Raw genomic sequence first — 18,642 nt, forward strand, 5'->3', positions numbered from 1 at the left:
TAAAGGACTGAACTCAGGAAGGAACTTGAAGGGACTGAATGAAAGAGAAGTGGAAGAGAAAAGGACAAGATGTATTCTTGGACACTGCCAGCTATCAGGCCAGTGGAAGCTAATCTATAATTCAGATCTTAAACGGAAGTGTTATTTTGTCATAACAGGATTGTGAGTCAGTCCCAGGTGATTGGGGTTCCAGCTCTCTGTTATTTAGGAGCACCTGTCTGAAAGGGAACAGGCTTCCTTGTTGGGTATGGAGTATCCTGGAGGTGTTCAGGAAGTTAATTTTATCAAAAGGATACAAATATCAGGGATTGCATAATTGGATATTCTTGGAGGTCTCTTATATAGTTCAAGGTCTACAAGTTAAGCTAATGCTTTAGGGTCTAAAAGCCTTTCATTTAGAACCCAGAATAGACAAAATGTCTAGCCACCACCCCAAATTGCCCAGTCATCTCAGAGGGAAGATCTGGGGTAAGGTAGCTCTCTGGACCCCAGTCCTGCTTGAAGTAGACCCTTTTGTTTAGTTTGGGCAATACTCACATGCCTCCACCAGGTATTATGTCAGTTACCAGTTGGTATATTTAATGTTAAATGGGCTTGGAAAATTAAGTTTAACAATTTGATTACTAAAATGAAACCTCAGAATTGCAAGATTGGAAGAATTGATGCTTTTGAACTCTGGTGTTGGAGAAGACTCTTGAGAGTCCCTTGGACTGCAAGGAGACCCAACCAGTCCATCCTAAAGGAAATCAGTCCTGAATATTCACTGGAAGGACTGATGCTGAAGGTGAAACTCCAATACTTTGGCCACCGGATGCGAAGAACTGATTCAGTGGAAAAGACCCTGGTGCTGGGAAAGACTGAAGGCGGGAGAAGGGGGCGACAGAGGATGAGACGGTTGGATGGCATCATCAACTCGATGGACATGAGTGTGAGTAAGCTCCGGGAGCTGGTGACAGACAGGGAAGCATGCTGTGCTGCAGTCCATGGGGTCACAAAGAGTCAGACACAACTGAGCAACTGAACTGAACTGAGAACGTATGACTTTTATAAACTGTAATCACTAATAAACAAAAGACCTGCTTTTAAGTTATTTTTTTAAACTATTTTTAAATTACAAAGAAATGTTTGACTTTTTAAATTTTATTTTTTGGCTTTTTAAAAATGTTGAATGTAAACTGCAAAATATCTTTCTACCTTCCCCGGTCCAGCTCCCTTAGGGATAGGCCTGCAGTTTTATTTGTAACATTCCAGACCTTTTACTGGACATTCCCAGCACCACACACATACTTATGCATACAAATACATATTTCATAGCTTATAAAGTACATATACCATATATAAAATATGTATATTTATATGGCTATACATATTATACATGCACTCAAGACATATAATTTTGATTTAACATAACCAGGATTTATACTAAATACTAACAGTTTGCATTTTTTTAGTTACTTATATATACAATTTCCCATGTTAGTACGTATATTCCCAAATGGCCCATGTTTTTTTTTTTTTTTTTCCAAATGGCCCATGTTTTAAATATCTACTTAAGGTATGAAAGCCAAACAGATCACCAAATAAGGTAGGTTATTAAAAAATTAGAAAAACAGGGTAGTCTAAGAAAATGATAATGGAATAAAATTCTTGTGAGGTCTCACACATTACAACATGTAGGGTCACTTTATCCAGAACATTTTCAATGGACTCTCAAAGGAAGAAAAATAAAATGATCTGTCTTTACACTTTTATTAATAGGCAAAACTGAAAAGATGCTTTATTTTCAGATATTTCAAATTTTTATCTGAATAGAAAGAATAAACACATTACCAATTTCAAAGTTGCCAAAGGGTGCACGTAGTTAGAAGTCCTTCTTTCCCTGTAGCTCTCCAATCCCATAATTCTCTCCACAGGCAACTGCTGACAAGGTTCTTGTGTATTCTAAAGATATTTAAGATTCTGTATGTTTAAAATAAGAAAATATCAAGAAGCAACACATTATGGCTCCTCTGCATCCCCACCAAATTCTAGCACTTGCTAGAGTAATCTTTATTGCAGTTTGACATCTCTACCCAAAAAATGAGAGAGAAAAGGATAGAATGAAGCCACAGAGTTAAAAAGCATATTTGGGAATCTGGAGTAACGACAGATAAGAATAAGACGGCTATCAAAGACAGCTACTAAGACACTTATTTTTTAAAAAGCTTATGAAAACTTATAAAACTCTTGAATATAACTCTTTAAAAATATCTTCATGATAATGTAGCAAACTTTACAGGTAAAATATACACCCTACTTAAAATAATCAGCCCCCAAATCAACCCTTGATTCTTTGTTTGTTGTAAGACTTAGCACAGCTACAATTCTATCTACACTAAATTTTATGAAACTTACGATAAACCTCTTTCATAATTCTACATTTTTATTTCAACATAAATTCCAAAGTAAATGGGGGGTAGGTAGTAAGGTTTTGAGTTCTTTTTTGAAGTAGATTCACTTTACCAGGGATTTCTGAAGACCAATTATCACTCCTAGTTGTATCCTTACTTCCCATGAAGAACAACTGTTATTTATGCAAAAGTGAGGTGTTGATTTAAAGATTAAAGTCTATGATAGTAAAAAGAAAGTCAGAGAGTCGATATTATGTCAAAAATGTCTTTAATTGCAAAAAGTATTAATCTTACTGTAACAGTTGAAGAGTTATATTTTTTCTTATAATAGACATTATACTTATACATCTTAAGCAGCAACTCATAAAGTGTGTATTAAACAGGTTCACCAAACAAGACAAAATATGAACATTGGCTAATAACATGAACAAATGTCAAACAAATTATTTAAAAACAATGCTTTAGAATGTCAGCTCCTCACATTCCACATAGAACTTCCAATGCTCATCCATTATATGGCACGGGAGAAATTCTTGGTCGCTGCTTAACTGTATTTCTTTTATTTGAAGATAATGTGGGACGCTTTGAATTGATTCTTTGCAAGTTCCTGTTTAAAGAAGTGTCAACAAATAAGAAACTGCCTTTTGAAAAAATAAGATTTAAATTTACTTATTACAAACCTTAGACCCTAGTCAAGTGTATTAGCACACATAACAGGTTTTCTGACCAGGTCATTCTTCACTCACTCCAATTTTCTATACCCAAGAGAAAGCTGTAAATCAGCCCTGACCCATCTGGGAAGAAAGAAGCCTGGTTGCAGCCTAAAGCACCAAGGCAAAAAAAGGGTAACTGAAGCTTCTGAAGGTAGTTAATCAAAGTCCCTCTGTGCCTCCATTTCCAATAAACTGAGGGTAAAACAGTTGTGAAGATTAAATGAGCTATTGCATGTGAAATGCTTGGCTACTGCCTAATACACAGCAAACACTCAATAATACTAGCTGCTGTTATTATCATATTTATTCCTGAAGACATTGTTAGGCTGCAAGATGGGGGATCAGTTTTCTAGGCCACACAAACTTGGTTGTGACCTCAAACAAGTTATATGGCTTCTCCAGACTTCCAACTCCTCTGAGAGGTGAGAGCAGATGATCAACAGGGTCCCTTTCGGCTCTGCCAATCTGAATCAATGATTCTAAAACTGGCTTCTTTAAGCTCCCTGACAGTCTCAGAGATTCCTTTCTTGGAGACTGGCTATATGACCTGTAAGTCATTCAGCTAATTGAATCTTATTCCAGGGATAGTGCCAATATGCGTCTGTGTGACCTCAGCCAGGCAGTTTCAGACAGACAGGCTCTAAGTCTGAGAGCTCTGCTCATCATTCTGAGCAGTACACATGTTTACACAGTTACAGTCTGCATAGATATCTGGGGTTTCTAATACCCAGTACTCATTTATCCTTCTAGTGGTGATCCCATCCTAATTTGCCTCTGACGGACTATCCTTTCCCGTCACACTTGGCCCAGGTGCTTCTGGTGAAACTTCTCAACTGTGTGGCTGAACCACACTGCCTGCCTCTTGTCAGCTCCATCTTAGGTCTGCAGTCCTTCCCCTCCCCTTTCTGCATGACCATACCTTAGTCTGCTCGTAAGGAATGTGCCCATTAACCCACTCCAGTATTCTTGCCTGGAGAATTCCATGGACAGAGGAGTCTGGCAGGCCACAGGGGGTCGCAGAGAGTCATGAGTGAGCAACTACCACTCACTCACTCAAGGAATGTGCCCCAGCCAGATAAATTCCCTAACAACTTGCCTTATCCTTGCTTTGAACTGATGTGAAAACTGGAAGAATGCCTTTTGCTGATGTACGGTAAATGACTGTGAGACCCCCAGGGAGGGGCAGGGAGTTCCATCAGCATGGACTTCTCCCTAGTACTCAGGTTCTGTTCTCCTTCTTCCATCAAGCAGGCTTCTCCCTAGTAGTCAGGTTCTGTTCTTAGCTTTGGTCCCTTCAAACCCTCCTTACCCTTTGCAGAGGCATGGAGTGCCGCTGTGACTGTTTCTGGATCATCTGATCCCTCCTACCTGTATGTAAGTTACCCACAATAAACACTTCACAACTGGACTTTAAGGAGTGGCCTGCTTAGTTTTTTGGTCTTCAAGTTCCTTCTCAGTTCAGGGGACATTATTCAATACCTCTGCTTTCCCACATCGAGCTGATGTGTTTAGATATAACCCAATCAGTGGGCAGGCACTGATTCATGGGAAGAACATGACCCATTCAGAGTAGAGTTACATGCAATGAGGTCTTTGCTTCACCTTCTAGGAGAGAGTCACATCCAGGTTCTCCCCCTCTGGACTTGGATCCGAAAGCAGGGAGCTCTGGAGTGAGGAGAGGAGAGGCTGTTACACAGGAGCTAGGGAAAGGGAGGTGAGAAAGGGGGGGAACAGGCAGTGCCGCCGCCGTGGTGAGCCTGTGGGCAGCCGCGCCGTTCGAACCGTGGCTTAAGTCTGAAAACCTACTCCTGGCACATGAGTCAACAAAATCTCTTTTTGGGGGGTTTTAAGGCAGTCTGATTTGGGTTTTAATCTGTTACTTATGACCCAAAGAATTGAAACTTTTTTACACATGGTCCACATGTAAGCAAAATAATTCCCTTATTAGCAGCTTTGTTTTGTAGACTATCTGAAGCAAGGTATCCCACAAAAGTTGGAAGTGGAGAGCATTCTTTCAGGAAAAACTCATGGAAATAAGTTTAAATATGTACTTAAATTCATTTTGCTAATACTATCTTAGTTTCACAAGAGCAAGGATGGACCTGTATACAGGCCCATTTCCTCTTTCCAGTGAGTGGGCCTCGCCTCAGAAGTCACAGACCCAAACACGGGAACTTGTGAAAGATGGCTGGGAGCGCCTGCTGAGCTTTATCTTGTCTGTAACGGGCGTAACCAGAAAGGGTCACCACAGCGCTCACACAGCCAAGGCCACCAACAGAACTGCAGGCTGCTAAGCAGCAGCAGCTTCCCGGGAAGCCACCCGCCCCTTTTCCCAGCTGACATGCTAGAAACGGAGGGGCCCAAATCTGGGATGCTGAGATGATACAACTGAAGTGTCTGAAAGACAGTGTTTTCAGACGGACATCTGCTAACCCATTAACCCCCAGAAGTGGGGTTTTCAATCAAGTAATGCTAATGTTAAACATTCTTTTCCTTTTGCTTTACCAGTCCCATCACTCATCACCTTTGTCAAATGCGGAAGAAAGAAATGTGAAAGCCTTCCGTAAAACTGTGAAGTGTTATTCAACATTGCTTTGCACTCTAAATGAGCTTTGCTTGGAGATGATTTGGGCTTCTCTCTCCCTCATGGGCTGTAATAAATTGAGAGAAAGGGACCACTTTAGGCCCATCTCCTCTTTTTGTTGTTGTTTTTTGTTTGTTTGTTTTAAGCAGTGCTGACTTTATCACTAAAGTCAGTAGGGTGTGATGGTTTTGATGTATAACTTTCTCAACAGGTTAGCCATGATATACCCACAAGGGTTACTTGGCTGACAGTCTAGCTAGCAGCCCTTCACATGGCTTCACTTTCAAAGGGACAGAGGTCATGGCAGCCAAAATCCCACTCCTAGATCCACTTTTTACTGTTAACATACTGTTAGTGATCAGAATTACTTCTGAATTTCCTGTAGTCGCAGGACTTTAGGAAAACTGCAAGGGGCTCCGTGGTAACGGGCAGTGCCACTTCCTTAGTAAACCCGTGGACAGAAGTCCTGGGAACACACACCACAGAATACAGTGTTAAGAACATCTCCTAGTTTCTCACAGGATAGCCGCTTTTCCATAATATCCAGCCGGGAAAAATCAGAGCTCACTCTTTACAAAACGCCTGCTCGCGTCCCCTTGACCCCTCTCACCCTCTGCTGCCTCTTCCTTCTCCCTGCCACCTCTTCCGCACCAGGGTCTCTGAACTCCATCCACCACTCATCCCCACCCATTCTATCCCAGCAGGTGCTGCCAGGAGCCGGCACCTTTGCCTGACCACAACTTCTAACATTTCCAGGTTTCTTTGCTGTTATCTACTTCTCGATACATTGGGAAGGGGTGGGCAACAACAACAACAAAAAGCATACATAGAGAAACTGAGAAACATATATAGAGAAAACTCAGCTAAACAGGGTAATCCCCATGTAAGGAAATGTAAGAATGCAGTGAATTAATTTCAAATGTATGATTCTGGTTTGAATTGTGTTAAGTAACTATACAATTGCTACATTAACCTAGTACATAATAGTACAAGCTTCAAAACCATTTGAATCATTCCAGACAAGTAACATCCAGCAAAGTTAAAGACAAAGAGCTTCACTAACTTTCCTTCCTTTTTTGAAGCTGAACAAACCTTTTCTCCGTATCCACATATGAAAGCATATCTGAAAGCATCAATGCCAGTATGTAATGTTTTAAAAACTCCTCACTTTTTCTTTTCATAAAAAATAAAACATATATGCAGTATACTATATGTAGATAAAATGAGTAAAAATATATTGTGAGATGTATTGTCAGTCTTCTGAGAAATAATAACAACCTGTTACTAATAGTAGCTGAGGACACAGTTACAGAATCAAAAGTCTCTTCCGTGGGTCCTGGTCTGGGCTCACTCTGCAAGTCTCCTGGCATCAGGGCTTTTAGAGCTGAGTTCTTAAGTGACTTACTGTTGTCTATACTTTAAATTTGGCCTGCAGGTATGGTTTTCCTGAAACCCTCTCCCTATTCCACCTCCCCTCCTACCCAGGTAACTAATGATAACAACCCAAGGTATATTATAGCCTTCTATAGCTTGTTTCTGTGCTCTGATAGTACAGCACACATTTGTCCATCAATTTTCAATACTTTAATCTTTGCACAACCATGTGAGACAAGAAAGGGAAAGAATCCAAGTAGCTGGGAAACTGGGATTGAGATTTTTAAAATTTAATAATTCATTTACAGTATTCAACATACTCATTGGTACTTAATAAGTTGCACAAAATAGAGGCACTTAAATAGAAAAGAAATCTCGCCTCACCAGTGCCGTGTGTACACTTACTACAAGCCTTACTATTCCCACCAAGCTCTGGGCCAGTTTGGAAGGATGGGAACAAACAAAGCATGAAGGACATACTTAAAAGACCTGCTTCCAAACTGGAAGCTCCCAGACACTGGAGTTTTGCTTCCACTCTAACCCGGGCAGTCATGTGGGAGGTGGCAGCTGAGAGGGGATGAAGCAACAAGATTCAGATACTGCATGTAAAATGCTTAAATATAATATTCTTTATAGGAAATGATTTTACTTTGGGTCTATTAGTAATTGTTACTGTGCCACGGAAAGATCTTAGAAACACGAAGCTGTTGTGATCTATAGTGATGTGAACTTACAGGTAGGATGCTGTAATACGCGGAGCAAACATACACATGGAGTCTTAAGCAGTCTGACATGATCTACTATTCATTTTTCCCAGCCTTCACTGTGGGGAGGACTAATGTGTGGACTAGTGCTCAGACGTTCTGTTCTGCTTAAGGGGCCAGACAACTCCTGGTCCTGAAGCCTCCAAGAAACAAAGAGGACTAGGAGGATTTAAAAAGTTCTATCACGGAAAGAATTTTTGTGAGTGAGGAAAGGAGAAATTAGAATCCCAAGAAACACTAACTTAATCCATTATTTGGTCAAGAAATTATTGCCTTCTTTGCAATAACCAAGGACATCTATTTGTAGCTCTGTGACAAAAAGTTTATTCCATCGGCACTGTGAAAACTACCGAACCACCCCACTGGCAGGTCGGAGCCCTTCTCCCTCTAATTTTCACTTTTAGTTCAGGTAGATTCCCTACACAAAGTCAGTGCCCTCTGAGACCAGTAAATAAAATTTCTGAACAATAGCACATTTAGCCGCCCAGTACAGCCAGGAAGAAAGCCATTTAATTGGGTCTTTGGCTTATCTTGACCCTAATCTCCAACAGGAAAGGCACAGCTAAGGAGACATGCTGCTCATGGACAGGGTAGCGAGAAATAAATCTCCTTCAAGTAGTACCACTCCATATTAGCTACTCTGCACAAGTCTGCTTAAACTGAATTGCTAGATTCACTATAGACAAAGGAATGGGCTCATGCAACCATTCATGTTATCTGGTTGCTGAAATGGGCACTTCAAAAATGACAAACTAGTTAGTTTAAAAATAATTTTAACTTTTACTGTTCTTTTTCCTGTTTTTTTTTTAAATTCTCTTGATATGTCAAAACCAAAAAATAATCAGATTCATTATTTTAACTGATAGTTCACTTCTGACACACCCCTAACCCATTTTACTTCTCTTGCTCTCAAGTTTCATTATCTGTAAAACAGGTACAAGACCAGTTGATGTATTAAAACTTCACTTCTAACTTTAAAATTATTGAACTGAGACTTCCAGAACTTGTGCTTACAAATGAGGCATTCTACACTTCATTAAGATTATGGAATAAAACATCACTTACTCTAGTTAAAAATGAAAATGAATATACTTATGTATACATTCTCATTCGGAATCAGAAATATAATCCAATCAAAGGCAAATGATTAAGAATAATTTTAACAGACTGCAAAATAATTTTAATAGACTGTAAAAATACATCTGCTCTAGTTATGATGGGGAAAAATTCTATTATGGCTATTTAAATGCAAAGTTCAATGCCTTCTGATAAAAGAAGGATCCTAAAGGATACATATGGTGATAGAGTATTATATGATTGGATATCTAAAACTAAATTAATAATTTGGCATATATTTACACTGAAGGGCTTCCCTGGTGGCTCAGCTGGTAAAGAATCCTCTTGCAATGCGGGAGACCTGGGTTGGGACAACATCCTGGAAGAGGGACCAGCTACCCACTCCAGTATTCTGGCCTGGAGAATTCCACGGGCTGTACAGTCCATGGGGTCGCAAAGAGTCGGACATGACTGAGCGACTTTCACTACACTGATAAGATCAAAAGCCATCTGTGAAAACTGGACTGGAATCAAGAAACAGACTTGATCATAATATTTAGAAATTTAAAACTATTTAGGCCTTCATTGTTCAGGGGAAAACTGAAATTAACAGGCAATTCCTTAAGCTGAACTGGGTTTGAGGGACTTGATAGTACATGGAAGGTGTTCGGGTTTTCTGTGTATCTGTCGTACAGATGTGAACCCTGGAGGTCACACACTGAAAAGAAGCTCCTAACTGCCCTAATGTATGTAAAATAATCTGGCAGGGGGACGGCACATGGCAACTGCTCAACAGATCATTTGTTTTCTTCTCTTTCTTCCTCTATCAGTAGATGTAAACTACCAGGGTGAAAAAAAATGACCTGTTAAAATAGTGAAAAAGAATCAAGAGTTTAAATAGGAGCTGAAGTAAACACCCGCTGCTCTGTTATCAGGCACCCGTCTTCCTTGGGTGTTTAAGTTTAACCACATAAAACAGAAGCACCTGTGAGTGTTTGTCTTCTATTACATACTCTTTTACAGAGAAATGAAGCACAATAACGGCACTAAAATGAATAAAATTCTTTCTTTAAAGTCATGCATTTACAACAGATTACACATACGTCAGACTTTTCAAAACAAAACAGTCTACTTTTTACAACAGAAAAATTGTGTTTTATTTCTGAATGAACAAGTGATGTTAGATCCTCATGAAAAAAAATTATAAATTATATAATCAGTGTGCATTAAATGATAGCTTGGGAAAAGAAAAGACCTCAGGAGACACCTTTTTGTTTTGTTTTGCTTAGATAAATACACTCAGCTTCAGGTGTTTTGAGTGTCTTGGTACTATGGTGACAGGGGACATAAACATATAAAATTGACTTTCCAGGTAAATGATGAAATGTGATTTATATTAACATAATTTTTTAGAGAACTTTATGAAAAGTATATCAATATGTTTACACACAGTATTCACAAATGATGTAGAAGCTTTGGGAATGTTCATTTTTTCCTATTCCAATATATACTGAAATATCAATGAAGAGTCCCTCAATAACACAAAAGGGAACTACAGCCAAGTACACAGTGGAGAGAGAGGCTTGGAAGGAAGCTGTGAAATTTTAAGGGAAAATGCACCACAGACTCACTCCATTTTAAAGCTTTAAAAGGATTTAGAGATAAATACTTCAGGGATTCAATCAACATTTCATCAACAGAATCTCACTTTTAAAGGTTAGCTTTGGTATGTTTAAAATCCTTCATTAGGCTTAACATACACCCTCAGATGTGTTAATGTACCACATTTTAACACCCTGTAGTCTATCAACACAACGTTGCCTTGTGTTGCCAAGTTAACTAGTTTTCGTGTAGAACTCAAAAAAAATTAAAAGCTCTTCCATTATCTCTGACTTACTGAAAGTCATATTATCTCTTATCTTCATGACTCAGGATTTTCTTGATACCATGAATCCAAAATGATATGTATTAACAGAAGTAAACTGGATGAGGGGTAAAGAGAAATAGTTCTCTTAAATTTCTGGATGAGAAAATGTGAAGGGCCATCACTTCTTTTTTTTTTTTGCAGTAAACTGATTTATAATGTATTAGTTTCTAATGTACAGCAAAGTGATTCAGTTACACATTATATGTTTCTCATTATGGTTTATTATAAGACACCAACTATAGTTCTCTGTGCTATATAGTAGGACCTCATTGTTTATCTACGTTCAGTAGTTCATATCTGCTAATCCCAAACGCCTCATTTACCCCTCTCCCACCACCCCTTTCCCCTTTGGTAATCGTAGGTTTGCTTCCTATGTCTGTTAGTCTGTTTCTGTTTCATAAATAAGTTCATCTGTGTCATATTTTAGATTCTACATACAAGTGGTATCATGTGGTATATGTCTTTCTCTGTTTAACTTATTTCAGTTAGTATGATAATCTCTAGGTCCATTCATGTTGCTGCAAATGGCATTGTTTCATTATTTTTTATGGCTGAGTAGTATTTCATTGTGCATATATATACCATTCCTTCTTTATTAAAAAAACAATGTATTTATTTAACTGCATCAGGTCTTAGTTGCGGCATGAGGGTTTAGGTGCCCTGCGCCATGTGGGATCTTAGTTCCCCAGCCAGGGATCAAATCCACACCGCATGCATTGCAGGACGGATTCTCAGCCACTGGACCACCAGGGAAGTCCCCCACTGCATCTCCTGCATCCATTCGGCTGCCAGGAGACACGGAGGTTGCTCCCATGTCTTGGCTATTGTACACAGTGCTGCTGAGAACATAGGGGTGTCTGTATCTTTTTGCACTATAGTTTTGTCCAGATGTATGCCTTGGAGTAGGGTTGCTGGGTCATGTAGCAGCTCTACTTTTGATTTTTAAAGGAACCTCCACACTGTTTTCCATAGTGGCTGCACCAATTTACATTTCCACCAACAGTGTAGGAGGGTTCCCTTTTCTCCACACTCTCCCCAAGATTTATTTGTAAACCTTTTAATGATGGCCACCTCTAACAATGAGGTGGTACCTCATTGTAGTTTTGATTTGCATTTCTCTAACAATAAGCAATGATGAGTATCTTTTCATGTTCCTAATGGTCATCTGTATATCTCTGGAGAAATAAGACAGCAACCTTGCTTGTAATAAGGTTAGAGACTTTACATTTTTCTGACTTGCCGGGTCTTTTGATTTCTTTTAGGTACCACAAAACCAGGTGCAAAAGAATCCTAAATCAAGCAATGTTTAAATAAAACTTCAACAGTAGCCTACAGACCTGTTTTATAGATTCCTAGGTCCAGATCAAGGTAGCAAGATGCTAGTTGGCATACTGGTGCCTCCACAGTTCTCAAATTAGTACTAACATCTGAAATTTCTAAAGGAAAGAAAATTCAGGATTTCTGGAGAGAAATTAGTAACAAGAAACTGTTTATACTGCCGGCAACAGAAGAAGAATCCATTTTTCAAATTTCATGCTTACTTAGCAGGTGATCTATGAGCCCTCTGAGAAAAGAGATGTATGGCTGGGGTTGGAACTACGTGCCTGGAACTAGAAAATCTGAGGAGCAGACAACCTTTCTAATATGAGGAAGAACCTGTATTTCTGCTTTGACTCTTAAGGATAAAACTAGGAGAAAGGTTTGCTTGATCTTCCTTCAAGAAGTGTGTGTGTGTGAGTGACAGAGAGAGACAGAAAAAGGGAGAGGGGAAGGGACAGCAAATGTGTGTACGCAAGCCCTGGGGCAGGTATGCTTTGGAATCAAAGTGAAGGGCCGAATATAAAGAATTTCCAAATTATTACCTGCATAAGAAACCAGATACTACTAGTCATTCAGAGTCAGCAGTCAGGCTGGCTGCCTAAGAATCACTTCTAAAAACTCTGGGTTCCAGGCTCATCTCCAAGATTAGGCAGAACTGCAGTCAGGGTGAGGAACCAAAGGCCATGAATCACAACTCCTTCCAGTTCCTTAAACCCTTTAACTTCTTCACAACTGTTTTATTTTATGAGTTTCCCCGAAATGATGAGAAACATTTTTGAGGCTATCCCTAGAAAACTGGAGAAAATGCATCTTATTCTGAAGCCAGTTTTTGAGACAAAGGGCTCTGTGTAAAGTTAGGAAAGTGTTGAATTATTGGATTTGTTGTAAGGGAACGAGTAACCCTGGGAAGCCCCTGGTTAGGGGCCTGATGACAGTAATCCTGTTTGATTTTTGTCTCTGGTTATTACAGAATTATCATTTCTCTTCTGTACCTCTTTTCCTCATATATTGTCCCCAACTGGTCTAAGACAGGGACGCTGGGGGAAAAAGAGGGAATGCTGCAGTAGAGGAGGGTAACACAGCATTAGTTATGTCCACTTTTCAGAAATGTGTGCTGTCCTTTCCCACAACTCTGCAATCAACTGCTGACTGAAGACTACATTCTCTTCAGTTTTCTGAAGGTTTATTCCATCAAATGAAGTGTATCAGTTTACACTAGTAAGCAAAGCTTTATTCTAGTATCTAGTGTTTATTTTTAGAAAATATGGGAAACTAACCAAATGATGCCTGCAAAGAAGGGGAAAATATCATTTTCCCTTTTGTGCTAAGTTACTGCAGTCATGTCCAACTCTTTGTGATCTTATGGACCATAGCCCGCCAGGCTTCTCTGTCCATGGGATCTCCCAGGCGAGAATGTCTGAGTAGGTTACCATTTCCTCCTCCAGGGGACCTTGCCAACTCAGGGATGGAGCCGGCGATTCTTACGTCTCCTGCAGTGGCAGCCAGGTCTTTTACCACCAGCACTACTTGGGAGGCTATTTCCCTTTTACGACACTTAAAAAAAATCTACCTTACCAATATTTATTTACAGCTTGAGTTTTTACATGAAGTCGCATTATTGAAAACTTGGCTGTCTTGTGATGAATTTTTCATATGTATTCTCTGCCATACTATTGTTAAAATGAACTGCTGCTACTGTGAGATGGGTTTTAACTGACCTATTATAGATTTCTTTCAAAAGGCACTACTTTAGGGACACTCAAGCCTTTGCTTCCATTGTTTGGGCCTTGTGGATAATGTACAGATTTAAAAACAAATTTTATTGCTGATATGTCCATTTCTTTCCCTGCACTTTGTTCTATCTGGGGTGTAGTCAAACTTATCTGATTTAATATGCATTTTAAAAAAATGCTATGACTATTAAATACCTTGTTTACATACAGGTGAAATAAATTTATTCCAACCAAAAAAATCTACCTAAAATAAGCACATCATAGATTCACAGAGAAAGGAGCTGTGAGGAAAGGGTTATTCTTCTAGAAATTAAGTTAAATGGAGTTTAAATGGAGTGCTGTGTATAAGCAGAAAATAATTTTTGGTGGGAATGTGGGAAAACTGGAACCTTTGTACACTGCTGGTAGGAATGTAAATGATTCAGTTGTTGTGGGAAACATATGGCTGTTTCTCAAAAAAGTAAATATATAATATATATTAGTAATATAGCAATTTACTCCTTGGTATATATCCAAAAGAACTGAAGACAGGTACATACAAATATATGTATATACCTGTTAATAGTAACATTATGTCCAATAGCCAGAAAGTGGAACCCCAAATACCAATCAAAGAATGAATAAATAAACTAAATGCCACTGAACTGTTCACTTTAAAATGGTTATCTGAACGTTAGGTAAATTTAACCTGAATGAAAAAAAAAAAAAAAAGACAAGTGAAATGTCTTATCAGTGGATTAGGGTGTGTTTTTCCACAACTAAGAAATAGGTTTTGGTCTGCACATACCTGGAAGGCAAGGTTGATGTTGTTGAGGATCTGGAGGCACGGGTAACTCCTCAGAAACATACTTTAAAAGTTCCTTCCCCTGGTATGTTATCTGCACATAAGTAAGCACAGAATTTCAAAATCATACAAAATCACAAGCAGCAAATGCACCTATCTCTCGCAAACTGTAACTCCAGTACAGTACTGATTGTTGTAGATTATTTATTGGCAAACTATAACCCACAGCCAAATGTGGGCTGCCATCTTTTCTGTAACTCAAGTTTTACTAGAACACAGTGATACCATTCATTTACTTAACATCTATGGCTATTTTTATGCTACAAAAGGATCAAGTAGTTTTGACAGAGATCATATGCTCACAAAGCCTGAAATATTTATTATCTGGCTCTTTATGGGGAAAATTGTTGATCTCAGATGTATATCATTAATTCTCTCATACATGCACTTACTCAACAAATATTAATTCAGTACCTGCTACTTTACAACTTAAAAACTTAAGTGTTGCATTAATAAAATTAAGCCATAAAAGTAAAATGGTACTTTTCAAGAAATCAGACATGCAACTGACTAGATTAACAGCATTTCAGGTCTAAACATCAAAGTCCCCCCACTTCCTGCCCCACACCCACCCCCCCGCCCACCTTGGTTTGCTTGTGAACTTAGCTATTGTTTATCAGCCCCAAAGTTCAGAGCTTAGAAATACATACACAAAAATGGGCTGGACTGAGGCAGACTGGCAAACACCTGCCCGAAATGTTTGAGTCCAAGAGTCTTTGCTTTCTCCAGACTGAGTTCTAAAGCAGTCTGATAACGTAATCCCAGAAGCTAGGTTCACTATGGTTAACCCAGCAAGTCTTGACTTGAACACCCCTTCCTCCAGGATGCTCACCCAGAGATGCTCAAGTAATGACCTTCCTACAGGACCCCATAACCTCTGCACTTATATTTCTGTCAAGCACTAAACCCACTTAAATGAAATTATGTATTAATGTGTCTGCTTTCACTAAAGATTTGTATCATACTAAGTTTTATTTTCTAGCACTTCACACAGTGCCTGACAATATAGGGAGAAAGCTTTCAAGTCCCAGATCTTAATCAGGATTCTTAAATTCTTTGAGTACCTCCAGATTTTTAAGTTGTGGGGAGTAAAAGGGATAATACTTATGAGAAATATACCTTTGGCATACTGTCAAGCACACCCTCAGTGCTCAATAAATGCTTGTTACTGAAGGAAGCATGGGCGGCCTAAGGAATATAGAATGGTTAGGCAGACTTATAGCTCAGTCCTATGATCAAACAAAGCCTCATATGTTAATGGAACAGACCTGGCCTACTCAGCATGCTAAACCCTCCTTACTTGCAATGGAAGAAGAAGCGGTGAGGCCACTAACTGCCATCTGTCATTTCTCCAAATAATAAACAGTTGAAAACAATGGATTTTGACCATTTATCCGAAAAAAGAACAATATACCTTCAAAGTGCACATGAAATCATATCACGCATCTTTTCTAACCACAATATTAAGTGACTAGAAATCAACTACTAAAAAAAAAAAAAAAAAAGAACTGCAAAACACACAATCACGTGGAAGCTAAACAACATGCTACTAACCAACCAATGGTTAACTGAAGAAATGAAAGAAGAAATAAAAAATACCTAGAGACAAGAGAAAATAAAATCACAATGATCCAAAATCTATGGGATACAGCAAAAGCATTTCTAAGAGGGAAGTTTATAGTGATACAAGCTTACCTCAGGAAAAAGAAAAAACTCAAACAACCTAGCCTTACACCTAAAGGAACTAGAGAAGGAAGAACAAAAGAACCTATCAAAGAGATTAGAGCAGAAATAAATAGAGACTAAAAGAAAAAAAAAAACAGAAAAGATCAACTAAAACCCGGTTCTTTGAAAAGATAAGCAAAATTGATAAACCTTTAGTCAGACTCATAAAGAAAACCAGGGCGAGGGCCCAAGTCAGTCGAATTAGAAATGAAAGAGAAGTTATCACCAACACCACAGAAATACCAAGATTCTTAAGAGACTCCTACAAACAACTACATGCCAATAAAATGTATAGTCTAGAAGAAATGGACAAAGTCTTACAAACGTACAATCTCCCCAAACTGAACTGGGAATAAATAGAAAATCTGAATAGACCAATTACCAGTGATGAGATAGAATCAGTAATTTAAAATTCCCAACAGGGGCACTTTCCCGGTCGTCCAGTGGCTAGGACTCCACGCTCCCAGTGCAGGGGGCCCGGGCGTGATCCCAGGTCGGGGAACTAGATCCCACACACCACGAGTAAGGCGCTGTGTGCCACAATTAAGACCCGACACGGGAAAATAAATAAAGAAACATTTTAAAAAACCCCACAAAACTCCCAACAAGTATTTCCCTGGTGGTCCAGTGGTCAAAGCTTCAGGCTCCCAACGCAGGGGGCCTGTGTTAATATCGCTAGCTTGGGAACTAGATCCCACATGCCACAACTAAGAATTCACAGGCCACAACTGAAGACCCCACATGCAGCAGCTACAGGGCAGAGATCCTGCGATCCGGTGCAGGATCTCAGTCTCGGCACAGCCAAACATGTCAGTATTAAAACAACAGACAGACAAACTCCCAACAAACAGAAGTACAGAACCAGAGAACTTCACAGGTGAATCCTACCAAACATTTAGAGAACAGTGAACACCTATCCTTCTCCAACTATTCCAAAAAACTGCAGAGGGAGAAACACTTTCGAACTCATTCTAGAAGGCCAGCATTATCCTGATACCAAAACCAGACAGGATATCACAAAAAAAGTCCCATAAATTACAGGCTAGTACCACTGATTGACACAGATACATAGATCCTGAACAAAACATTAGCAAATAGAATCCAATAACATATTAAGAGGATCATAAATCATGATCAAGTGGGATTTATCCTAGAGTTGCAAGGATTTTTCAATGTCTGCAAATTGATCAGTGTGATACACCACATTAACAAACTGAAGAATAAAAATCATAGTCATCTCAATAGATAAGACAAAGCTTTTGACAAAATTTAGTATCTGTTTATGATTAAAAAAAAAATACTCCAGAAAGAGGGCAAACAGAGAATATGCCTCAACATAACAAAGGCCATATATGACAAACCCATACTTAATATTATAGTCACAGTGAAAAGCTGAAAGCATTCCCTCTAAGATCACAAACAAGACAAGGATGACCATTCTTGCCACTTTTATTCACATAGTATTGGAATTTCTAGCCACAATAATCAGACAAGAAAAAGAAATAAAGGGCCTCCCAATTGTAAAGATATAAGTAAAACTGTCACTATTTGCAGAAGACATGATACTATATATAGAAAACACTAAAGACACCACCAGAAAACTACCAGAGCTCATCAGTGAATTCAGAAAAATTTCTGGATACAAAATTAATATATAGAAACCTGTTATATTTCTGTATGTTAATAGTGAACTATCAGAAAGAGCTAAGGAAATAATCCTGTTTACCACTGCATCAAAAAGAATAAAATACCTAGGAATAAATCTACCTAAGGAGGCAAGAGTCCTGTACTTGAGAAACTGTAAAACATTGATTGAAAAGACACAGAAAATGACACAAATAAATGGAAAGATATACTGTGTTCTTGGGCTGGAAGAATTAATATTGTTAAAATACCACACTAGCCAAGGCAGTCTACAGATTCAATGCAATCCCTATCAAAATACCAATGGCACTGAACTAGAATAAATAGTTTTAAAATTTGTATGGGAACACAAAAAACCCTGAATAGCTACAACAGTCTTGAGAAAGAATAGAGCTCAGGGAATCATACTCTCTGACTTCAGACGGTACTACAAAGCTGCTGTAATCACAACAGTCTTGAACAGGCACAGAAACAGACTCACACACCAACAGAACAGAATAAAGCGCCCAGAAGTACACCATGCACTACAGTCAGTTAGTCTATGACAGAGGAGACAAGAACACACAAG

At 38.9% G+C, this 18,642-nt stretch overlaps 1 protein-coding gene across 1 annotated transcript in view; it reads right to left on the reverse strand.

Annotated features, from left to right (window-relative positions):
- Positions 1–2,641: 2,641 nt before the first annotated feature.
- The window catches only part of ANKRD31 (ankyrin repeat domain 31), a 131,625-nt gene continuing 115,624 nt past the window's right edge, over positions 2,642–18,642 (reverse strand). Inside the window, exons 24-26 of the mRNA XM_043470688.1 lie at positions 14,649–14,739; positions 4,706–4,768; positions 2,642–2,997 (exon numbers count right to left, since the gene is read on the reverse strand). Of these exons, the coding sequence (XP_043326623.1) occupies positions 2,852–2,997; positions 4,706–4,768; positions 14,649–14,739 (300 nt within the window). The 3' untranslated portion in view covers positions 2,642–2,851. The remainder of the gene's footprint in view (positions 2,998–4,705; positions 4,769–14,648; positions 14,740–18,642) is intronic.

Source organism: Cervus canadensis, chromosome 6, assembly GCF_019320065.1.
Source record: "Cervus canadensis isolate Bull #8, Minnesota chromosome 6, ASM1932006v1, whole genome shotgun sequence".
Lineage (NCBI taxonomy): Eukaryota > Metazoa > Chordata > Mammalia > Artiodactyla > Cervidae > Cervus > Cervus canadensis.